At 48.9% G+C, this 24,998-nt stretch overlaps 1 protein-coding gene across 1 annotated transcript; it reads left to right on the top strand.

The window, feature by feature from the left end:
- Positions 1–584: 584 nt before the first annotated feature.
- On the top strand, positions 585–24,649 carry TGFB3 (transforming growth factor beta 3). The gene is made up of 8 exons (XM_017880568.1): positions 585–681; positions 935–2,165; positions 11,068–11,231; positions 11,531–11,660; positions 17,115–17,222; positions 19,336–19,507; positions 21,689–21,842; positions 23,405–24,649. The coding sequence occupies exons 2-8, from the start codon at positions 1,814–1,816 to the stop codon at positions 23,561–23,563; spliced, it is 1,239 nt and encodes a 412-aa protein (XP_017736057.1). The 5' UTR covers positions 585–681; positions 935–1,813; the 3' UTR covers positions 23,564–24,649.
- Positions 24,650–24,998: the final 349 nt, after the last annotated feature.

The following is a 24,998-nucleotide window of genomic DNA, read 5'->3' as shown; positions in this document are numbered from 1 at the left end:
CTTCTCCCGCCCCCGAGCCCCCCAACGCCCCCAGCCCCAGGCCCCGAGCCTCCCCGGCTCCCGACGAGCCGAGCTCCTTCACTGGCGGCCTCGCCTCGCCAGAGGGCACCCTCGATCTTCCGGAAAACGCCACCATTTTTCACTGCCCCTGGAGCATCTCCAGGCTTCTGCCCGCCTCCCGACTCCGATCTTGTCAATGAAGAATCCGGCCAGGATCGCCGCGGAGCGGACGCTGACCCTCCGACCCGGCTCGCAGGCCGGGAGTCCCCTCCACGAGGCTGGCACGGCCGCCCCTACCGGGTCCCGCGCCCTCTGCGGACCCTGCCCCGGGTCGGGCCTGGCCCGGGGGCGACCCCGGGACCGGGGGACCAGGAGGGAGAGTAGACGCGGGCGGCGGACGGCGCGGACTAACAGCTGGCGAGAGGGCGCCGGGGCTGGGGAAATGGAGGGAGGGGCTCATCGGAGTAACTTTCCAGAAAACAGCCAACGTGTAGCAGGAGTGATTCCAAGAGGGGAAAAAAGTTCAGCTACCACGTCGAACGAGAGGACTCGCAACGTATTTTTCAAATGGGCTCGGCTTTTCCTGTGCCTGTTTAAAACATTAACATCGTGCAGCAAAAGAGGCTGCGTGCGCTGGTCCCTCCCTCCCCCACCCCAGGCCAGAGACGTCATGGGAGGGAGGTATAAAATTTCAGCAGAGAGAAATAGAGAAAGCAGTGTGTGTGCATGTGTGTGTGTGAGAGAGGGAGAGGAGCGAGAGGGAGAGGGAGAGAGAGAAAGGGAGGGAAGCAGAGAGTCAAGTCCAAGGGAATGAGCGAGAGAGGCAGAGACAGGGGAAGAGGCGTGCGAGAGAAGGAATAACAGCTTTCCGGAGCAGGCGTGCCGTGAACTGGCTTCTATTTTATTTTATTTTTCTCCTTTTTATTTTTTAAAGAGAAGCAGGGGACAGAAGCAATGGCCGAGGCAGAAGACAAGCCGAGGTGCTGGTGACCCTGGGCGTCTGAGTGGATGATTGAGGCTGCTGCGCTCAGAGGCCTGCCTCCCTGCCTTCCAATGCACATAACCCCACACCCCAGCCAATGAAGACGAGAGGCAGCGTGAACAAAGTCATTTAGAAAGCCCCCGAGGAAGTGTAAACAAAAGAGAAAGCATGAATGGAGTGCCTGAGAGACAAGTGTGTCCTGTACTGCCCCCACCTTTAGCTGGGCCAGCAACTGCCCGGCCCTGCCTCTCCCCACCTACTCACTGGTGATCTGACTTTTTTTTTTTTTTTTTAACCTTTTTTCCCCCCTTTTCTTTTCCATTCTCTTTTCTTATTTTCCTTCAAGGCAAGGCAAGGATTTTGATTTTGGGACCCAGCCATGGTCCTTCTGCTCCTTCTTTAAAATACCCACTTTCTCCCCATCGCCAAGCAGCGTTTGGCAATATCAGATATCCGCTCTATTTATTTTTACCTAAGGAAAAACTCCAGCTCCCTTCCCACTCCCAGCTGCCTTGCCACCCCTCCCAGCCCTCTGCTTGCCCTCCACCTGGCCTGCTGGGAGTCAGAGCCCAGCAAAACCTGTTTAGACACATGGACAAGAATCCCAGCGCTACAAGGCACACAGTCCGCTTCTTCGTCCTCAGGGTTGCCAGCGCTTCCTGGAAGTCCTGAAGCTCTCGCAGTGCAGTGAGTTCATGCACCTTCTTGCCAAGCCTCAGTCTTTGGGATCTGGGGAGGCCGCCTGGTTTTCCTCCCTCCTTCTGCACGTCTGCTGGGGTCTCTTCCTCTCCAGGCCTCGCCATCCCCCTGGCCTCTCTTCCCAGCTCACACATGAAGATGCACTTGCAAAGGGCTCTGGTGGTCCTGGCACTGCTGAACTTTGCCTCGGTCAGCCTCTCTCTGTCCACTTGCACCACCTTGGACTTCGGCCACATCAAGAAGAAGAGGGTGGAAGCCATTAGGGGACAGATCTTGAGCAAGCTCAGGCTCACCAGCCCCCCTGAGCCAACGGTGATGACCCACGTCCCCTATCAGGTCCTGGCCCTTTACAACAGCACCCGGGAGCTGCTGGAGGAGATGCATGGGGAGAGGGAGGAAGGCTGCACCCAGGAAAACACCGAGTCGGAATACTATGCCAAAGAAATCCATAAATTCGACATGATCCAGGGGCTGGCGGAGCACAGTAAGTCCAAATTCTCGCTGGGGTGTCTGCTCTGGAGGGTCTGAACTGGAGCTGGGAGCTCTGCAGAGGGGGGCCTAGTGCTGGCCACACAGCAGGGTACCCCAGGATTCACCAGCACCAAGGCTCAGGAGGTGTGATGCTCCTCCGTTGGGGCTGGGGAGGTGGGTGGGGAAGGACATAGAGCCATTCTGTTAAGAGCCGGTGCTTCTGGGAGGCCAGGAGCTCTGGAGCTGAGCGGCTTGCTGAACTCACATCACATCCTTGACTGATTTTAATTTGGAATTACATTGTGCTGTCCAGGGAAACATATGTATTCTTGCACATGCGATCATATCAATAACTGTAAGCATCTGGGTGCCATAAAGGGGAAGGCCGGCTCTGTCAGGAGCCCTCACAGTTCTCAGTGTGGAGACCTCGGTCTTCTCCCTGCTTTTCACAACTCATTGTGACACGTCTCCGTTTCAGTTTTTCCAGTTGTTGGGAAGAAGAGTACCTGCCCCAAATTAATGTCTGTCAAGCTTTTTGAAGCCCAGGCAAGAGACAGCTTCTTGCTGCCTGGGCCCTTTGGTCTACCCCACCCACGTGACCCACAAGACCCACGTGAGCTGTGTGTGTGTGGAGGGGAGAGGGTATGCACGAATGCTCCCAGGGCCGTATACTTTAGGGCGACATGCAGTCTTGTGCATAGACAGACCTCATGTGCTCAAAATGGGCGCCCTCCAGGCCAGTGGGCACGGGGAGAGCGGGTTTTGGCTCTGGATGCGTAGGGAGGCTGGCGCCCTTTGTGTCTGCGTGTCACGGGAGAGCGGGTGGAGGGGTGGCAGTGGGTGCACGGTGTGGGGGGGATATGTCTGGGAGCCTGCTGTCCCAGGAGGCTCCGTCTGCACAGAGGAGCCGGGCAGCTTCTGGGTGAGATGTCTGTGTGTGTTTGTACACGTGTGGAAGTCATCTGTGTTTACTGAAGGGGATTTTAAAAACCTCAATACAAGAGAGAGAAATTTGGCAGATGTTGAGAAACTGACAGCCCAGGAAAGAGGAATGTGAGCCACTCGTGGGCCATAGACTCCGGGAGCAGCTCTGTTTGCTTTTCCTACCAGCAGGTGTCCTCGCCGCCCTGACTACCTCAGCCCAGGCCCACCTGGGAGAGGGGTGGAGGGTGTGGGTTGGAACTGGCAGACAGGGGAGGGTGGTCAGCAGAGCACACAGCAAGGGGTGAAAGGAACCTGGCTGGAGAGAAGTAACAGGAGTGGGTACCAATGGGTGGACCAGCTCTGGCTGGAGATGCAAAGGCCCTGTTCACGGCTCCACGCCAGGCAGAGGAGCCTGTGGTTACTGGCGAGGGGTTCCTGCTCCGGCTTCCTGTGGCTGCCTGGAGCGCCTTTCTTTAGGATGTGGCTGCCCTGTGGGGGCGGTGGCTGGAGGCCGAGGCAGAGCTAGTGCTCCTTGCCCAGGGTCTCTGGGTGGGGCTGACTCAGAGGCACACAGTTCCCAGAGGCACCTGGCAGCTGGATAGCCAAGGCTTCAACTCCCTGGGAACCCACCAACACAGGAGATAGTGACCACAAGCATCAGAGGAAGGTCGAAATCTGAGGCCGACAGGAGAGGCATGAGGAGAGTCCAGGGCAAGAGGGCAGGACTCAGACCTTCATGGGCTGGGTCAGCAGGAGGAGTCCAAGGGAGGAGGGATCCTGAGTCACGAGGACCACCCCCCCAGCCCGGAATCCTGAGCTAAGAATGAATGAGCCACGTGGAGGCAAGGCCACGCGGGTGCAAGTGGACATTGATTTTGTGCAGACTCAAGGCACAAATAGCAGATGGCCTTGGGAAAATCCCAGGCAGGGCCCCACAGATGCTGGGCAGCTTCCAGGCTGCAGTACCAAGACCTGCAGCAGATGGGAGTGGCTGTGGGGCTATGGAGCAATAGTCTGGCCTGGGGCAACCCAGCACAGCAAGCAGGATGCTGTTCAGGATGCTGGGGAGGAGCCAACACGCAATGCTATGAGGCTCACAGGTGCAAACCGGAAGCAGGCAGACTCTGCAGCTGTTGGAGGTGACTTGGAGGCTGAGCAGACAGACCTGGGCCCGCCCTGCAGCTGGTCAGGTGCTGAGCCCACCCCAGAGAGGCAGACACACAAGGCACACTAATTATAAAGAAGGCAGTGGGCAGGTGCTAAGCAGGAGCAGAGAGCCATCATCAGGGGCTTGCGAGGCGGCGGGGCGGGGGGTGGGGGAAAGGAAGCCTGTCCTTAACTCATGAGGGCAGACAGAGGTGACACCTGGTCTGTGGTGGGGCACAGCAGGGTCTCGATGCCAGATCCTCTGCAGGGAGGTCATGAGATCACGTTCTCTTCCATATTTCCTCACTTCTGGCCACCTCCCTGACCCAGTGAACATGGATTCGAAGGAAAGTGACAGTAGGAGCCAGGGCAAGGAGACGGAGGTTCCTGGAGAGGAAAATGAAAGAGGAAATACTTTTTAGTGGTGCAGGAGAAAGGGCACCAAGGTGAGAGCAGAGAGAAAGGCCTTTTCCTAAATAAATTTATCTCCCTGTTTTATGGATAAAGAAACTGAGACCTGGATCGCTTAAGTAATTTGTCCAAAAAGAGCGGGCACCCTAACCTAGACATGCTGTCTGTATGACACATATAGTTAAGCACTCATGGATACGTAAAATACACATTGTAAGTGCTACCTTTAACCTTTAGGGTTCAGTAGAACTTTGATTTGTAACATAAATGAATCACATGTTGGACCAAGCAGGAGAGGTCAGGAGTTACTATCTTAGTAACCCAGGTGGCAGATTGCATAAAGATAACCAGATTTGTTCTTTCTTAGCTCTGCAATTTTTTTTTTTTTTTTTTGCCCGAGAGATTCATACTGCCACAAATGTTCTCCCTAATTTAATGAAAGAGTTTTCTTTATTTAATGAAGAGTCTCAAGCAGGTTAAGCAACTGCAGCTACATAAAAGTGACCTCTCTGAGCCTCAGTTTCCCGAGCTGTAAAGTCAGAGATGATTTCCAAACTCCTTTTCAGCTGAAAGAATTTTATAATTCCATCTGGGATGAATCAGCAGAGCCTCTACTGGGGACTATGGGCAAGACTCTGTAATCCCTTCTCTAATTCTCCAGGATTTTACTGTGGGGAGGGAGTAGAGAGTTTCTCCGACCCCAAGTGATGGCAAAGGGCACAGCTTTTTTACTTCTGTTGCCATCCCTCTTACAAAGATATCACCAATGTAGGTGTCGTTTTATCTTCTGGCTTGTAATTATCTGCGTCTGTTCAGAGACTTGTTGTTTTCAGCCAAGGGCAGCGCTAAGACAACCAGCAAATCCGGAGTTTCTCAGCAAAGAGAAAACTCGATATTTTAGTCTTTCTTCTCTGGCTGCTAAGTGTAGATTTTGTTTATTCTGAGAATTATTCTGAAAATAATTTGCTCCAAGGACCAACGCCCTCTGCACAGTAGGGGTCAGCACTTCTCCAAGTGTGGTCCAGAGGAAGCTGGAGGTAAATGTAGATTCCCTGGTCCTACCCACCCTTACAGAATCAGAATCTTGAGGGGTGGAGTCTTGGGGAATCTGTATTTTCGACAAGCTCCTTATGGATTCTTAAGCACACTGAAGCTTAAGACTCAGGGAACTAGGGCAAAACTTTTTCTTAGAGGGATGGCAAACACAAGTGTCTACAGAAACCCGGCAGGAAACGCAAATGATCTGGAAGAAAAGCCACGACGTAGTGATCAGCTGCACCAGGACACTTGGTCTTGGGGTCAGGAAGAAAGTAAGGTGTGTGAGACAGGGAGAGGGAGAGGACCTGGAGCCCACGTGCCCAGCCAAAGCAGCAGCCAGCCTCAGCTCTTGCTGGGTCTTGCATTGAGGACTGTGGGTCCAGCTTGATTAGTTCTTCCCATGTCCCAGAAGAGAAGAAAATCTGGATCTTTCTGTGAAGGATTCCAATTTTAACGTGGGCTTAAAATGTTTATGGGCTTCTAACTAAAATTTTAAAGGTGTTCCATCAGCAAAGCAACACGTCTAATTTATTTAAAGGTTAATCAATAGAAAGCTCACACACACCATTAAAGCAGTGGTTTCTCAAACTTCCAGAACATCTGGAAGCTATGGTGCCCTTTGCAGCACATTATAATCTGTGGTTCTCAACCCTGGCTGCACATTGGAATCATCTGGAGATCTTAAAAAAATATGTCGTGGACCCCACTCACTCCAGTGTAGTCAGAACTGCCGGGGAATGGGTCCAGGCATCGTTTGTTTTAAAGCTTTCCAGGTGATTCTAACGTGCAGCCAGGGTAGAGAAGTACAGCCACACTGATAAATACAGTCCCTTCACTGGAACCAGCAAAAAATGATATATACAAGCAAAGGCACACCTAGCAGCCCCAGGTGTCTGAACACATTTTAAAAGGCAGTTAACTAAACATGGTCAGCTATTTCCTGGTTTTCCATGCATACTCTACGTGAATATTCTTTGCTTATGTTTTGCCCGGTAAAACAAGATAGAGAAAATGGCATTCACCAATATACATTTTCCTGTGCAATGGAAAAGTTGCTCAAGATTTAATTTGTAATAGTGGGACCCCTAGTCCAGTTCTCAATAATGCTAGTGTTCTGCAGAGGCATGGCTTAAAATCCACAAACTGGTTTGCAGTGGGTCATTGTCTGAGGCATAGGTTGACGTTCTAGGCCCATTTAGTGGAATCTTGCCATATTTTGTTGATGAAACCATCTTCACTAGATGATCGCCCAGATCCCTCCTAGCTTCCAGAGTCTCTGCTTCAATAAATGAGGTGTGTTCAGAAGACCTGGGTTCAAACCCCACCTCCGCCACCTTCTAGTTATATGACCTTGGGAAAGCCATTTAACTTTTGAGGTTCATTTTCTCATTTGTCAAGTGATAAATTTTACATGTTTTCCTTCTCAAGGGTTGTTAGAAGGTCACATGAAGTAATAAAACTCGAGAAAACATAAGATGGTGCTATTACATTTTGCTTATTTATTTACACTATGATTCATTCCACAGATTACTTAAAGCATCATTATTCAGTGAATTTGATTGTCAAGAAGATTGTATTTACATTTTCTTTGATCTCCCAGGCAATTCTTTTTTAAAATTAATTTTAATTTTAATTTTTTTGACAAAGTCTCACTCTTGTCACCCAGACTGGAGTGCACTGGTGCAATCTCGGCTCACTGTAGCTTCTGCCTTCTGGGTTCAAGCAATTCTCGTGCCTCAGCCTCCCGAGTAGCTGGGGTTACAGGTGCCCACCACCATGCCCCGCTAATTTTGTATTTGGAGTAGAGTCAGAGTTTCGCCATGTTGACCAGGTTGCTCTCGAACTCCTGACCTCCAGTGATCCACCTGCCTCGGCCTCCCAAAGTGCTGGGATTACAGGCATGAGCCACTGTTCCCAGCCTTTAAAATTTTAATTTTAAATAATAGGGATAGGTCCTCCCTATGTTGTCTAAGCTGATCTTGAACTCCTGGACTCAAGTGATCCTCCCACCTCAGCCTCCCGAGTAGCTGAAATAACGGACGTGTGCCAACACGCCCAGCTAATTTTGTATTTTTTATAAAGATGGGGTTTCACCATGTTGGCCAGGCTGGTCTCGAACACCTGAGCCCAAGCAATCCGCCCACCTCAGCCTCCCAAGGTGCTGGCTGGGACTACAGGCATGAGCCACTGTGCCTGGCTGCCAATTCTTTTTTTTTGAGACGGAGTCTCACTCTGTCGCCCAGGCTGGAGTGCAGTGATGCAATCTCAGCTCACTGCAACCTCGACCTCCCAGGTTCAAGCGATTCTCCTGCCTCAGCCTCCTGAGTAGCTAGGATTACAAGCATGTACCATCATGCCTGGCTAATTTTATATTTTAGTAGAGACAGGGTTTCACCATGTTGCCCCGGTGCCAATTCTTTTTTAATCACTAGCAATTATGTCCAGGCTTTGCTTGCTAGCATCAAATTGCTTGTGTCAGCTAACTTCTGAGTGACTGTGGCCAAGACCCTCTGGACAGCCATTTCTCCCTCTGAAGAGGGTTGCACTACATGACTCCTAATGCACCTTCTAACTCATTGGAAAGCTATACATCCCAGTAATAGAAAATGACCTTTCCCACCTCTTTTTTGAAACCTTAAAATTCTCCTCAGGAGGCGTTCATCTTGGGGAGCAGATTCTGTTTGATAGGCTGGAAGAAACCAAAGAGGACAGCCACTAGGGTGTCCTGAGAACTCTCCTAGCTCATAACTTTCTCCATCTCCTGGCTTCCCACTGCCTTGACCCACTGTGACCGTCCTCACCAGCAAGTGCCATTTTCCATCTCCCTTCTTTTTCTTTTGAGACGGAGTCTACCTCTGTCACCCAGGTTGGAGTGCAGTGGCACAATCTCAGCTCATTGCAACCTCCGCCTCCTGGGTTCAAGCGATTCTCCTGCCTCAGCCTCCTGAGTAGCTGGGATTACAGGTGCACACCACCACACCTGGCTAATTTTCATATTTTTAGTAGCGACAGGGTTTCACCATGTTGGTCAGGCTGGTCTCGAACTCCTGACGTTGTGATCCACCCACCTCGGCCTCCCAGAGTGCTGGGACTACAGGTGTGAGCCACTGTGCCCTGCCCCGTCTCCCTTCCTTTTACAGCAAGGTTCATGTTGCACTGACTTTATTCCTCTTGTAGTCACTGGTGGTGTGTTATTTATTTACTTTATTATCATTATTTTTTTGAAACATAATCTCCTTCTGTTGCCCAGGCTGGAGTGCAGTAGCACAATCACGGCTCACTGCAGCCTGGACCTCCCGAGCTCAAGCGATCCTGCCAGGAGGTACTATTGTAACTGAAGCCGTATCGATAACAGCTCCTTCAAGACCCAGCTCTGTTGTCCTTGATAGGGTTGCCAATGCAAGTAGCTTATCCACATTCAGAGTATTACAAACTTGTAAACTTACACGTTACTTAGCTATCACTGACTTCTCTCCTTGGTTCTATCTGAAATGGTTTAGGGAATCATTGGTAGTATCTGTTCTTTCAAAGCCAATTAATCAGGGCTTCATTAGATAGCATTCACACATTTGTTTTCCTAACATCTGTTCCATTAATTTTCTAAGAACTAGTGTCCGGCCCACCAGATGGCAATTTCCAGAAACATTCACTCATCCTTCCCTAAAGATCAGTAGCACATTTGCTTGTTTCCAGGCCTCTGATCCTTCCTGCCTTGTCCGTGACTTCCTCAACCACCCCTCGGGGTGATTATAAGCTCATTCCAGCCATGTCCATTATGTGTGGAATCTGGGTCTATGAGCTTGAATTTCAGCCTCGGGCTATTGTTACCATTTGTGCAGAAAGTTTTTCTCTGGGTGTGAATACTGCTCAGACCTTGAGGTTGTCAAGTGTACAGGAGCAGAGAAAAGACAGGCTCTTTCTCTTTCTCTGGCTCAGAGGGGTGGGAAAGAGCATTGGCTGCCCATGTCTTGTGGACAGGGATGAAGAGGCCAGCAGGTGACAGCGTCTGGCATAGCGCGTACTGTCAAGGAAAGAGAAAGGAGCCAATGGAGGAAGCATCTGTGTTTCCGCCAGGTTCATGATGTGGGCTCTTTGCTATATAAGCCCGGCTTTATTGGGTCTAAAACACGAGGTTGAGATGTCACTGCACTGCTTGAACACTTTCAGTGACTCCCTACTGTTAATGGGTTAAAATTTAACCTTTTAGTCTGACAGGTGGACCCCAGTCTACCATCTTGCTGTTTCTCACCTGGCTGCCACCTGCTGCTTCGAGTCCCTCTTACTCATTTGCATTTCCTCCCTTCCCTGCCTTTGCTTCCAGCAGTCACTCCATGTTCCTCCCCATCCTCAAATCCTCTCAATTTTCACCTCTTCCATGAAGTGCTCCCTGCCGTTTCCCTCCTTTGATTTCCTGCAGCAACCAACCCCTGGACTTCTCTGAAAATCATTGGTTTCCTGTCACTCCCCTCACCTGTGCTCCTGCATTTTGACATCTTCCGGGGCACTCTGTCCTATTATTTCTCTCTAGTCCTGTTATTTGGGCCCATGTATTAATACCCCCCACTTGGATATTAACCCATAAGCCTGAGGCTGCAATTTTTTGAATTTTGAAGTCAGACCTTGGGGATGACCTTGAGCAGTAGGATATAAATAACTCCCACATGCTTAGCATTCCAATAATGGAACACTAGGCATAAATGGATTTTAATCCCCTTGAAGGCAGGGGTTGTGTCTGTTCACGTTTTGCTTCCCAGTGTTAGCACTATGCTTGGCATATAGTAGCTGCTCAATACATTTTTTATAAATGAATGGATGCCCAGATGAACAAACACAGGAATAAATCAACTAGTTGTAAGATATGTAAACTACTAGGTTGCTGACATCTTTCTAGAATCAGTATTTTCTTAGGCCGGGCACGGTGGCTTACGCCTGTAATCCCAGCTCTCAGGGAGGTAGAGGCAGGAGGATAGCTTGAGCCCAGGAGTTCGAGACCTGCCTGGGCAATATAGTGAGACCCTGTTCTCCACAAAAAGGAAGAAAAAACAAAACAAACAAAAATGTAGAATCAGTATTTTCTCAAAAGTAGGAAAAACAGGTTGGAGAACTTACCAGAACTGAGATTTTAAGGCAGTGGGAGGAGGGGGCAATTAGATTTGACTGGCCAGTCTCTAGTGCCATGTCGTGGAGCTCTGAGGCCACATTGCTCCTTGCTCAGGACTGTGTGTGATTCTAGGGCCACCAAGAATCTTCCTGTATCTCCACCTTGAGGTCTGAGACCTCAAGCCTCTAGGGAGGTGGCAGGCAGGACGGTGGCCACTTGGTGCCTGTCCGTTGGCAGCACACTGTTCCTGCATGTCTCACTCATGCTGTGCCCTCTGCTCTGCTTTATCTCCTAGACGAACTGGCTGTCTGCCCCAAAGGAATTACCTCCAAGGTTTTCCGCTTCAATGTGTCCTCAGTGGAGAAAAATAGAACCAACCTGTTCCGAGCAGAATTCCGGGTCTTGCGGGTGCCCAACCCCAGCTCTAAGCGGAATGAGCAGAGGATCGAGCTCTTCCAGGTAACTCCTCTCTAGGAGCAGAAACCACACCTACGAGAAAGCCAGTTCCTTTGCCATATCAGGGCACCACTGGGTGCAGAGTTTGGCAGACCTGGGTTTGAATCCTGACTTCTCTGAGCCTTCGTTTCTGTATCCATGTCTGTCATTAAAACACTTAAGAGTTAGCTAAGGCGCTCGGGGACCATGGCATTCAGGAACCACTGGTTTCTTATTGCTCCCTCACCTGTGCTCTGCACTGTGACATCTTCTGGGGCACTCTGTCATGGCCTCTAGTACTCACTCCTTTCTCTGCTCTGTAGATCCTTCGGCCGGATGAGCACATTGCCAAACAGCGCTATATCGGTGGCAAGAATCTGCCCACACGGGGCACTGCCGAGTGGCTGTCCTTTGATGTCACTGACACAGTGCGTGAGTGGCTGTTGAGAAGAGGTAGGTGGACCCTTCGGAAGAACATTTCAGAATGAACCTCAGGTCCCTTAGTCCTCCATGAAACAGAGGGAAGAGGACAGAATTAAGGGAGTCAAAGATCTGGGTTCAAACCCTAGCTTTGCCACTGAGTATCCTCCATTCATTCACTCAACTAATGTTTATTAAGTGCTCCCTGTAAACCAGGCCCTGGGGATGCAGCCACAGGGATAGGAACCATGAGAAATGGAAAGAGGGCAATGTGATAATGATTGGGTGGGGTCCAACAGGGAAGGTCTCTGTGATGAAGAAATTCCTGCATTGACATCTGAATGATAAGGAATCAGCCCATGAAGATCAGAATAAGGGATGTGCTAAGCAAAGGCAACAGCGAGGCCCAGGCCCTCAAGTGGAAATAAGCTGGATTTGTTCGAGCAGCAGCAGCAGCAAACAGATTGGTGTGGCTGGAGCATGCTGAGCTGGGGTAGGGAGGAGGAGGGGAGGTGGTCAGAGAGGTTGCTGGGGCCATATAATTTATTATTATTATTATTATTGTATTATTATTATTTCTTGAGACTGAGTCTCACTCTGTTGCCTAAGCTGGAGTGCAGTGGTGCAATCTCGGCTCATTGCACCTCTGCCATCTGGGTTCAAGCGATTCTCATGTCTCAGCCTCCTGAATAGCTAGGACTACAGGCGCACGCTGCTACACCTGGCTAATTTTTTTTGTATCTTTAGTAAAGATGGGGTTTCCCCATGTTGGCCAGGCTGGTCTCAAACCCCTGACCTCAAGTGATCCACCCACTTTGGCTTCCCAAAGTGCTGGGATTATAGACGTGAGCCACCATGCCCAGTCAATTTAATTTAGAACATCATCAGGTCATGGTGAGGTTTCAGGACTTATTCTGGGGGTGATGAGAAGTGTGGGAGTGCTATAATCAGAGATGGGGATACTCAAGGTACCCAGGCATTCCTTTCTGTCCCTCTACTGGGCGTGAAGTCAAGAGCCTAGGAGAACCATGTGGATCTGCTGACAGCAGCTCTGCTGGGAATTCTGATTCAAACAGCTACCAGGAGGAGGGACTGGGTGTGGTGATTTGATTGACATCTTTAAAAGATCCCTCTAGTTTCCAGGAGGTCAAGGGAACAGGCAGAAAAACCAGTTAGGAGCCATGGTGGCAGCCCAGATGAGAGCAATATAGGCTGAGACTAGGGTGGTAGCCGTGGATATGAAGATCGTATGGATTTGTTCTGTATTTTGAAGGTAGCCAGTAAGAAGCACAGGCTGATTAGGTGTGGGGTGTGAGGACACAAGAGCATTCTGGATGACTTCTAAATTTTTCGACATCCAGGTGGTATCACTTATAGAAACGGAGGGCCTAGGAGAAGAACAGGTTCTGTTCTGGCCAGTTAAGTTTGAAAGGCCGGGTGGTCATGCAAGCAGAGCTATCCCAGAGACGTATCACACTTCACATGTCCCAAATATCTTATCCATGCACTGTCTTTCTTTACCTGGAAAATAAGGCAATGGTTCCTCCTCTGCATGCCTCACAGAGTTGTTTTAAGGATCAAGTGCATTTGAGAGAACTTCACGGTTTTTACCATGTTTTACAGGAATAAGCTTTTCTTATTTTAGATAAGGAAACAGGCCGAGAGAAGTTAAGTGACTTGACCGAGGTCGTCCAGTCTGGATGAGAACTTTGGTGTCTCATGACACCATCCTCTGTGTTTCTTTCCCTTTCCCTGACTGGCACTGCCTGGTCTGATGCTCAGTGGGTTGGGGTCACAGATGGCAGTCCCATCTGTTCCTTCTCTCCCTCTTGGGCAGCGTTTTCTCCTGTCATCAGCTGCTATAAAGCCACAGACCATCCATATATTGATGCCCAGAGTCCCTGAGGCAGGTGGATCCTTCTAGGTCCTTGGTATTTTTGGCAACTAAGAGTTAAAACTCAAAGGCAGAGATTACAAACTATTTGGCCTGCATATTGTTTTCGATTTGACTAGTCATCAACAGTTTTGGGTGTTTTAAGTCAGGAGATTTCACATAAAACCTGGACTTCTTGCTGTTTTTGAAAAATTGGAAGATTTCCTGGTAACCATCCATCAGAGACGAGTACCGGCCACCCCTTAGATGGGGTACGCATCCTCAGTACCCACAGCCCTCACTATTCCCTATTGTTCCCCAAGAATGAGGCTGGCAGTTCCTGTTTAGCATCACGTGCTGGCTCGATTTTCTCACGTGACCTGCCTGGGCTCCGTAGGCATCGAGTTTGCATTGCTTGGTACCCATGGAGCCCAGGCAGGTCACATAAATGAGAAAATTCCGCATCCAAGGGGAATTATCCGGTGGCCGAGTTGGCAGATGGTGGGCTGGAGATCCTGCCCCAGTCCCAAGGGTACCCAGGAATTCCATCCTGTCCCTCCTACTGAGCATGAAGGCAAGAGCCTAGGACAACCCACGTGGATCTGCCGACAGCAGCTCTGCTGGGAATTCTGACTCAGACGGCTACAGAAAGGAGGGGCTGGGGAAATTAATCTCTTAACTTCCCTGTCTGATTTTGATCAGCTCCACCTGGATTTCTTTGAAGCCCTGGGCACTTGAAGGAGTTCTTATTTTCACAGCTGCAGACCTCAATGAGAAGTTTGCATTGAGAATGATTTCCATCCTCCTGAGACATCAAAAAGATAATTTCGTAATAAAACCTATGGGTCCCCCACCCACCATCCCCACGGCTGCCAATTCTGAGGTTAGTTCTTCATTGGAACCTTCAGTTTCCACTTAGGCAGATACTGCCTACCTTTCCCACAAGGGAATCATCACACAGGTTTGTGCTTATAGAGAGCCCATGAGTCTCTTCAGAGTTCATGGCTTTAAACCAGGACTCCAAATTGGAGCAGTTGGTGGTGTGGATTGATGAGGAAACTGAGTCACACATGTGGTCTTGGATTCATTGAGCAAACATCTGAGAGCCATTGTGTACCAGGTACCCAGCCTGCATTCTGGGTCCCAGAGTGGGTTGGAGCCTACTAGGGCCACTGGGGACCCAGGTCTCATACCCTCGTGCTATTGCTCATATAGTCTGCAGCACCTAGCTAGACAAGGCCGGGTCTCCCCTAGCAGGCTGGGAAGGGAGCTTCTCAGCATCATGGCTCAGGAGAGTTGGGACACTGGGAAACAACCATCTTGCATGTTGTTGGTGAATGTGTGGGCATCTTCCTTGGTGGTCTTTGTTGCCCCCTCTTTGCCCCTCCTTATCTCTAACAAGAGTTTGGGATCTCAGGCATCAAGCTGTCAGTGCCTGAATCCTGGCACTGCTATCCACTGGTTGGATATCTTGGGCAAGCTGTTTAATCTCCCTAAGCCTCAGTGTTCTCATCTGTACAATGGGGGATAACAGTTCTTGCTCTATGGGATTATTATAGAGATTAAATGAGTTGGTGCTTGTAAAGTCTTAGAGCAGTGTTTGATATGTAGTAAAGTTCCATGCATTTTGGTGATTGTTGTTATCATCTCTAAGTCCTCTATCTAGATACAGCATGTTGGCCAAGCCAGGCCACCCTCTCGTGCTTACCCCCTGGACCCTCGCTCTCCCCAACATAGCTGTCTGCACCTTGACTTTCTAATTCACAGATTCATAGAACTCACTCCAGGTCTCTTCCAGCCCGCCTTGAACCAGCTTGACCAGGAGGTACATGGTGTTGTTAGGTAGCCCATTTCAGCTACTCCGGCTCCTCCTTCCAGCCGCCTTAACCCAGGGAGAGGGCACTCCTCATACTTCCCTCTCCAGTCACTTCTCCTCCAGCTGGGTCTCAGCTGCCTTGTTTTATTGGTCTGCCTTCCCTCACTGAGCGAACCTGCTGGAACAGAGATCTTCAAGCTCAGCAGGCGCAGTGTGCCCCAGCGGTTGCCCTGACTTGGGGTAGAGCGGATCTGGTTAGGCTCTGGAGTTTATGGAAGAAAGGCACTGGGTTTTAACCAGTAGGACTGGGATGTCCAAGCCAGCCTAATGTTGATGGGAATCTCCAGGCTCGTAGGCTTGTATCCTTCCGTCCATGAGAAGGCTGCTGGGCCAGGTCAGACTCTTTGGGGTTTGCCCTGATGGCACAATTTCGGGAAGACTCCAGGTTGTCCCCAAGGCCAGATGCTCACACACATGGTATGTGGCCTCAGGGAGCAGCAAATCAATCAACTCACTGAGAGGCTGACCCTGAATCCAGAGAGGTCTGTCCCCCATGACTTCTTCTACACCTGGTCACAGCTGGCTGCTACCCCAGGATCGACAGAGCTTCCCAAATTAAGTCTTACCCACCAGAATTGACATGATACCAGATCCTACCTGGTTTTCCATGTAAAATTACTTGTCTCAGTGCAGAGTTTCCATTTTCTTTCTTTTTCCTTCACTTCACTCAACCTCATTTACTGAGTTCCTGCTTCCTTGATCTTGGTTGCCAAAACTCATGATCCCACAACTACTAGGCGAATGGGCTGGAGTTGCCCTTCTTGCATCAGAATGTCAGGCACCAAACCCTGGCACCTCCAGGCTTCATCATGCTCACCGTCTCCACGCTCATGTCATCTGGACCCTCGGCCATAGTTCTCATCTCCTCTGTGCTGTTTTCTAAGTTCACAACTGTCTTCCCAAGCTGTTCGTCTTGGTGAGCAATCCACATTCCAACTTCCCATCATGGTGAACAAGGATTCCCAAAGAAGAAATGTCCAAGTAATTTTTACCTCATTGTGTCCTTGTTTCTTAGGGAAAATATGGCCCAGTGTAACCATGATGTTCATCTTATCTCTTCTAGAATCTGCCACTTTGTCTAGACCCACAATCATGGCCCTGGTAGAAATGCTTGCATCTTCCACTGAGATGGATTCTGCTTCCTGTCTGCAAGTGACCTTGCCTCTAGCATTGGTTCCTGACTTGAATTTTTTTGCCAGCATTACATCCTGTGGCCCTTTGACTTTATGGCCTTTTGAATCACGGTCTCTGTGCTCAGAGACTCTTTAGTTACTCCCTGTCCCTAGTCTCTCCCAGTCCCTCTGTCTCTTGCCCTCATCCTTCCTCAGTAGGTTGGCTCAACGATCCCCTCTCCCAGAAACCATGTAGATGGCATGAGTTTTTACTTTCCTTCCTGTATCTGTGTCCTTTTGCCCCCAAGTAGGTAGGTGACAATTTTCTCTTAATACCATCCTTTGAAAGGGAATGATTATTCTACTTCTGTTTCATGATGGCCACTAGTGTATGCCCCCATTTGGTGATTCATAATATAACAGGAATACCTGGAATGTGGCAACGTGCGCATGAAGGTCCAGTCTGAGCTCGGGAGGCGCTTTCTGTCTCCTATGACCCTCAATAGAACTCAGTTCCTATGAGTCCCTGTAGGAGCAGAGGCCCTGGCTCACCCTTGCATGGGTGGTGGGTACACTTCCCCATCACACAGAGGTGTTTTTCTCATGAACTCTGTCTTATTTTGCAGAGTCCAACTTAGGTCTAGAAATCAGCATTCACTGTCCATGTCACACCTTTCAGCCCAATGGAGATATCCTGGAAAACATTCACGAGGTGATGGAAATCAAATTCAAAGGTAACAAAATGAATGTGTATGGTAGGATGGGTGAGTGGGGCGGGGGCGGGGAGAGTTAATGGGACAGGATAGTGCAGGAGACCCTAACCAGACCTCAAGAAAAGAAACCAAGCTCCTTCAGAGAGATAGCCGACTATTTTGTACTTGAGTAATTCTGCTTTGCCCCAAAAGCAATGAGTGTAGCTTTCAGCTTATAGCTTAGAGAATGCATTAGCCTCTGGAAGACAACATGGTCTGGTAAGTGGTGAATCTGTGTAGGCAAGCCCTCTAGCCTCTGGGCCTAGTGAAATGGGATAAGAGTTCCTCTTTCACAGGGTTGTCAGGCAATTAAATGAGATAACGAATAAGGAACACTGTGCCAGAAATACTCAACAGATAGGAGTTGTCTTCCCCCTCCCTAAAAGAAATTAACTTTGGCTGTCCTGAACACGAGTGCCCAGACGACTGAGCTTTGCAGATGTGCAGGGCCTGCCTGACCTCGCCCAGGGTCCTCTGGGTTTGGATGATTGCTTCCAGTCTCAGGGTGTTTGTCCCAAGGTGTTTGGGTAGAGATGGTGAAGTTGTTGAGAGTCATTTCTGGTTTTCCATTATGTTTGCAGGGAACTCAGCCTTGATGATCTCTGGAGTTTAGGAAAGTTCTCTTTTCCTTTCATATTCCCATTTTGGGTAACTGCGGAATGCCTGAGGTCAGAGGCTTGTCTAGGAAAAGGTGCAGGCCTCTTTTGGCTCAGCGCTAGACAGTGATCTTACCCCACATGGGCTCTATTTTAGAGGCTTTTTTTTTTTTAAAGCCAAAGGTTTGACACTGTAATCACAGAACCTTAGAGCCCAGAGGACCTTCAGAGTCCTTACCTACAGGCCAGCTTAGGATGAAACCTTCCCATTTCAGTGAATACTTGTCTTGTTTATAAAGATTTTCAGAAAAAGGGATTTGTGATCCAGGTCTCTCATTTATCTTACAGATCTGGTGCCCCTTCCTGAGATCTGAGCCCCTCCTGTAGCTATGTACATTAATTCCTCATGTTCCTGTCCTCAGTGAGGATGGACAACAGCTGGCAGCTATCCTTCATGAAATTGATCTCCATTTAGTTGAGACTCTAAGTCAGTCTCCAGTCTTTTCCTTTTTTTTCCAGAAGAAATGGGTTGATGAATTTAGGTTTTCTTTCCAGAGCTTGTTTGCTAAGCTATTTATCATATGCTTCATTATCTCATCTGAATTTTATAGTGAAAACACTTCAAACACTCTAAGTGCAATGTGAATATTAACAATTATACAGTCTTGTTTCTTTGGCTCCCATTCAGGCCATCTTAAGTTGTGACACCTTAAATTTTCAGTAGGACTTCTGCGTTATCTTGATCCATTCACATTTTAAGAGGAAACTCACATCCCAATTTTCTAAATCTAAAATCTAAAGTGACAACCCCGGGCTGGGCGCGGTGGCTCACACCTATAATCCCAGCACTCTGGGAGGCCAAGGCAGGCGGATCACTTGAGGTCAGGAGTTGGAGACCAGCCTGGCCAACATGGTGAAACCCTGTCTCTACTAAAAATACAAAAATAGCCAGGCATGGTGGCATGCACCTGTAATCCCAGCTACTTGGGAGGCTGAGGCAGGAGAATCTCTTGAACTCCAGAGGCGGAGGTTGCAGTGAGCCAAGATGGGGCCATTGCACTCCAGCCTGGCTGACAGATCAAGACTCTGTCTCAAAATAACTAACTAACAAACAAACAAACAAACAGACAACCCGGAGGTATGTGGTAGGCACCCACTTAGTAACAGTGTTGCTTCATGGGTCCATGAAGATGCCTAGGAATCTCAGCAAGGGCTTTCTGCCCCTTGGGAGATTTCTATACAGGAGTATGGGGATCTGAACATGGGACATCTTTCAGTGGGCATCCTTACAATGATGAGTTCTTTTGTTACTGGCTCCTCCATCTGCTCTTCCCCTTCCTGCAGCTGGACATCAGAATTAAGCTGCACTTGTCCCCCACACCTCCCTCTCAGACTGCACTACCCCTCCTCCTGGGCAGTGATGAGACGTGGGGAGGAGGTAGCTTCAAAGGGCTCTGCTTTCCTTAGACAGGAGATTGTGCTTTCCTTCCCTTCTGCAGGCGTGGACAATGAGGATGACCACGGCCGTGGAGATCTGGGGCGCCTCAAGAAGCAGAAGGATCACCACAACCCTCATCTAATCCTCATGATGATTCCCCCACACCGGCTCGACAACCCGGGCCAGGGGGGTCAGAGAAAGAAGCGGGCCTTGGACACCAATTACTGCTTCCGGTGAGCCTGGGACCATGTGGGGACCAACATCTACTGCCTGCCTACTGCAGGTCAGGCCCCAGAGCCAAGCCACACGCAACAGGGAGTCCCTGATGCTGTTCACAAACATCTCCAGGAGGAAGACTGAAAATCTCTGACAGATCTCTTTGTTTTCCTGGGGGTCCCACTGTTTTTCTGTAGGCTAGCTCTGGAAGGGGGCTGACTGAAGGAAATGAAGAAAACTCTGTGAAGAGGAGTGTTGCTAAAATAGTGTGGATTGGAGATGCTTGGTCAAAGCCTCTCCATGATTTCCATGTTTTAGGCATTTGTAGGGTGTGTGTGTGAGATTAATGTAGGAGTTTCCGTTAAAGAAGTGCTCAGTTCCCTCTGAAGGGTCCAAGGATGCTACTGGATGGCGGCAAATAGAACGGTCTCCATTTGAATGGGAAATTAGAGCTAGAGAAATTAACAAACGAATTCAGAAATTACTGGGTAGCCACAATACAGAGAGAGAAAAGATCCAGCTTCTCTTATCTAGGAGCAGTTTCCCTGCTCATTTATAAGGGGAGGATAAAGCATGCATGCCAACTACTAAAAGGGAGAAGATGATCACGCCCATAAGAGGCTCCGAAGGATTAAGTGCTTTAATTAGGAGCAACAAGTTTACCTATGGACACAGGAAAGGCTTCAGAAGGGTGTGGAATTTGAGCAGAGGCTTCAAGGATGAGGTTTGGGGAGAAAAGATCCAGGAGGGGAAGCACTGCAGGTAAAAGGAGCATGAGTGAGTCCATTTGGCCTCAGAGGATGCCTGAATGAAGCTGGGGAGAATGAATTGGGAAATATTTAGATCTGGAAACCATGTCTTATGAGGATGGTTGGGCTTGGGAAACTAGGGATGTTGAGCTGGGGGAACAGCTCAACAGCAAGGTATAGGAGAGGCAAGGTAGTTGCTGCCAACTGTCCTGCAGCCGTGAAGGCTGGCATGTAGATTTATTTGTTCCATGCGTCTCTATCAGTTAGGAACAAATGCTCTTGACCAGTGACTTAAATCATAGTGGATTTCTTGTTCATAAGAGACTGATAGCAGCAGGCTTAGGGTGGGCTGGCTGCTTAATGATGCCACTGAAGACTCAGTTTTTCTCTCTTTCCAGTCTGCCATGTTTAGTATGTTGGCTTTTCATCCTTTTCCTTATGGTCACAAGTGATTACTGGGGCTTCAGGCATCTTGTCCATGTTTAAGACAAGAAGGAACGAGGGAAGAGGAAGAGCCAGAAGCTTTCTTCTTTCATCTGTCACTTTTATAAATAATCAAATATCTTTGCCAGAACTTGCGCTTACCCCCTGCATACTTCTCCTTGTCTGATGGGTCATTATTGGGCCACATGACCACTGCTACTCACAAGGGAGGCCAGGAAAAGGAACACCTGGTGTTTTAGACTCTGTAATGGGATGTGGTAAGGGAGAAGGGGGTTAGGAATGGTTATTGAAGAGATAACCAATAGTGTCTGCCATGGTTCACCCTTGGAACCCACAAGAAGCCAGATTTTGACTAATAGCTGTCTTTGGAAGTAGCAAGTCTAGGTCTCAGCAGATATTAAAGCAGAGGCTAGATGACCACTTGGCAAGGGGTATTACTGCCAAATGGATCTCTGTAGGCAACAGAATTGAAGGGGCCTGATAATCACATTTGGGTGATCTGTTGAACCATGGTTCTAATAGAAGGATATGCTTTATTTGGCAATGACCTTTAGATTGAGTCTCATCTGTCACTTACTATTGTAGACAAGCTGCATAAACTTAGAATTTATTTCTGGCCGGGCGCACATTAGGAGGGTAACAATAAAACCAACCTCAACAAAGCTGAGTTGGCTAGTAACATTTAGTGCTTGGTTTTATGTGGAGCACTTTATAGCTCTGCTTTGATTTGTGATATAAAAGGGAGCAGGGCCACCTTTGCCTCTTTACTCTTCCTCATACAGCATTTATCTCTGTTTCTGACATCCTTGGGATCCTGGTCTTTAACATATGAATGTGCCTTTCTGGTTTCTTCTGCCCCATGCCCTTGAACCTGGGATTCCACTGACCGGAGCCACCTATGATGGCATGAAAGGACTCCAAGGCAGAATATGAGAGCATTCGTGAAGCTTCTTTTATTGGTGGTTTCTTTTTAAGTTGATTTTCTATAAATGTTTTTTGTTGTAGCAACTTGGAGGAGAACTGCTGTGTGCGCCCCCTCTACATTGACTTCCGACAGGATCTGGGCTGGAAGTGGGTCCATGAACCTAAGGGCTACTATGCCAACTTCTGCTCAGGCCCTTGCCCATACCTCCGCAGTGCAGACACAACCCACAGCACGGTATGGAGCAGGCTCATGCTATCTGAGGCACTGGGGCTGACCGATCAGGTCACTTGTTAAAAAGAATGAGTGAAGGATTGAATGTTGAGTGAGCGAATGATGGTCTGGGGTGAGTAAAATCCCTCTGGTGAAGGTTCTGATCTTGGCACCCTGACTCAGTTCTACTCAGTCACATTCCGCCCTTTTAAATTCCTACCATAGTTTCAACCAGCCTTTTAATTTGCTTTATCTAAAGCTCTCTGTACCATAGTAATTAATTAACTGCCACGTGTTACCCTATGTCAGAGATATGTGCATGTGGCTGGCAAGGAACACTGAAGCAGAAAGGCTTCTACCAGAACTCTGATCATTCCAGCCTCTCGAATGTAGAAAACTTACTCTGAAAGACAACAACAAGCATGGACAAGAAGCTAATTTGAAATTCTAGGAACAGAAAGTGAGATAGCCAAGAGTCCACAACCCCTGAAACTAGTCTATCTTTCCCTCGAGGGGAATCAAAAATAGGGCAGTAATTTGTGAAGCGTGTTTCCTTCTAGTTCATTATTTCTGCATCCTGTCTGGGGCCCTACACTCTGGCACTTACTCAATGGCTCAAGGCAATGTTTTGTGAGAACATTTCTCACCAAAGTGATCAGTTCCAGCTAGGATGAGCAATATAAGAGTTGTTTTTTTTAAAAGCCAAGATAGGCTGGGCGCAGTGGCTCACGCCTGTAATCCCAGCACTTTGGGAGGCCAAGGTGGGTGGATCCCAAGGTCAGGAGTTCGAGACCAGCCTGGCTAACATGGTGAAACCCTGTCTCTACCAAAAATGTAAAAAATTAGCTGGGTGTGGTGGCATGCACTTGTAATCCCAGCTACTCAGGAGGCTGAGGCAGGAGAATCGCTTGAACCCAGGAGGCGGAAGTTGCAGTGAAGATTGTACCACTGCACTCCAGCCTGGGTGACAGAGTGAGACTGACTCAAAAAAAAAAAAAAAAAAGCCAAGATAATTAATTATCAGTGTAGTAACTGTCATATGCTTCAACTGATCACCCCAAACAAGTGCAGTTGTTCTGCTTCTGTCATTGCGGATGAACAACAGCTACCCAACTACTCACTCACCCAAACCAGGTTCCAACAGTTCCTCTTTGTTTTTTTTTTTTTGAGACAGAGTCTCTGTGACTCGGGCTGGAGTGCGGTAGCACTATTTCTGCTTACTGCAACCTCCACTTCCTGGGTTCAGGTGATCCTCCCACCTCAGCCTCCTAAGTAGCTGGGATTACAGGCGCCTGCCACCACAGCCAGCTAATTTTTTTGTATTTTTAGTAGAGATAGGGTTTCACCATGCTGGCCAGGCTGGTCTCAAACTCCTAACCTCAAGTGATCTGCCTGCTCGGCCTCCCAAGTCCTGGGACTACAGGTGTGAGCCACTGCGCCCGGCCCCCAACAGTTCATTTTAAAGAGCACCCGTGGCCATTCTAGCGCTTGCTCAGCCTCTGGGACTGCCCTTGAACTGGGAGAGTTCCTGGGTTCCAGGCCTGAGGCTTGGCCTTCCAACCTCTCACTGACGTGTCCCTTCCCAGGTGCTGGGACTGTACAACACTCTGAACCCTGAAGCATCTGCCTCGCCTTGCTGCGTGCCCCAGGACCTGGAGCCCCTGACCATCCTGTACTATGTTGGGAGGACCCCCAAGGTGGAGCAGCTCTCCAACATGGTGGTGAAGTCTTGTAAATGTAGCTGAGACCCCACCTGCGACAGAGAGAGGGGAGAGAGAACTGCCACTGCCTGACTGCCCGCTCCTCGGGAAACACACAAGCAACAAACCTCACCAAGAGGCCTGGAGCCCACAACCTTCGGCTCTGGGCAGATGGCTGAGATGGAGGTTTCCTTTTGGAACATTTCTTTCTTGCTGGCTCTGAGAATCACGGTGGTAAAGAAAGTGTGGGTTTGGTTAGAGGAAGGCTGAACTCTTCAGAACACAGACTTTCTGTGATGCAGACAGAGGGGATGGGGATAGAGGAAAGGGATGGCAAGTCGAGACGTTGTGTGGCAATGGGATTTGGGCTACCCTGAAGGGAGGAGGAAGGGCAGAGAATGGCCGGGTCAGGGCCAGACTGGAAGACACTTCAGATCTGAGGTTGGATTTGCTCATTGCTGTACCAAATCTGTTCTAGGGAATCTGGATTATGTTATACAAGACAAGCATTTTTTTTTTTTTTTAAAGACAGGTTACGAAGACAAAGTCCCAGAATTGTATCTTATACTGTCTGGGATTAAGGGTAAATCTATTACTTTTGCAAACTGTCCTCTACATCAATTAACATCATGGGTCACTACAGGGAGAAAATGCAGGTCATGCAGTTCCTGGGCCATCAACTATATCGGGCCTTCTGGATATGCTGAATACAGAAGCAAAGGGTGGGAATCAACCCTCTCCTGTCAGCCCTCTGGGTCCCTCCTCTCACCTCTCCCTCGATCATATTTCCCCTTGGACACTTGGTTAGACGCCTTCCAGGTCAGGGTGCACATTTCTGGATTGTGGTTCCATGCAGCCTCGGGGCATTATGGGTTCTTCCCCCTTCCCCTCCAAGACCCTGTGTTCATTTGGTGTTCCTGGAAGCAGGTGCTACAACATGTGAGGCATTCGGGGAAGCTGCACATGTGCCACACAGTGACTTGGCCCCAGACGCATAGACTGAGGTATAAAGACAAATATGAATATTACTCTCAAAATCTTTGTATAAATAAATATTTTTGGGGAATCTTGGATGATTTCATCTTCTGGAAGATTGTTTCTAGAACAGTAAAAGCCTTATTCTAAGGTGTATGTCTGATTCGATAAAGATTCTTCAATTACCCTTTTCTTAATTCCATGTCTATGGCTACTAATCAGAGATAACCAGAATCTGGGGCAGAGAATCTCTCAATCACCAAACGCACTGCCTAGCGCAACCACCCTTACGCGGGGGCACACTTCCGCCAGCGGAGAAGACTGCACTATTGATTGTGCGTCTTTCCTTCTTGCAGAGTATATTATTCTCAGAGACAGAGGCAGCGGCTCAGATGGGCAGAAAGCACACGAATTTGACCTCCAGATACCTGTGAGCAGAATCCCCTGGTGTGAACCCTTGCATATGGAAACATGGTTTATCCACAAATTACCAACATCACCATTT

Source organism: Rhinopithecus bieti, unplaced genomic scaffold (genome assembly GCF_001698545.2).
Source record: "Rhinopithecus bieti isolate Rb0 unplaced genomic scaffold, ASM169854v2 scaffold_11380, whole genome shotgun sequence".
NCBI lineage: Eukaryota > Metazoa > Chordata > Mammalia > Primates > Cercopithecidae > Rhinopithecus > Rhinopithecus bieti.
Note: the sequence above shows the minus strand (reverse complement) of the source record. Positions and strands in the feature narration are given on the sequence as shown.

Excerpts from the sequence above, each read along its gene's own strand:
- TGFB3 (XM_017880568.1), top strand. The coding sequence starts at position 1,814 with ATGAAGATGCACTTGCAAAGGGCTCTGGTGGTCCTGGCACTGCTGAAC. Across the intron at positions 11,661-17,114 it reads TGAGTGGCTGTTGAGAAGAG|AGTCCAACTTAGGTCTAGAA; the intron begins GTAGGTGGACCC and ends CTTATTTTGCAG. Across the intron at positions 19,508-21,688 it reads GACACCAATTACTGCTTCCG|CAACTTGGAGGAGAACTGCT; the intron begins GTGAGCCTGGGA and ends TTTTTGTTGTAG.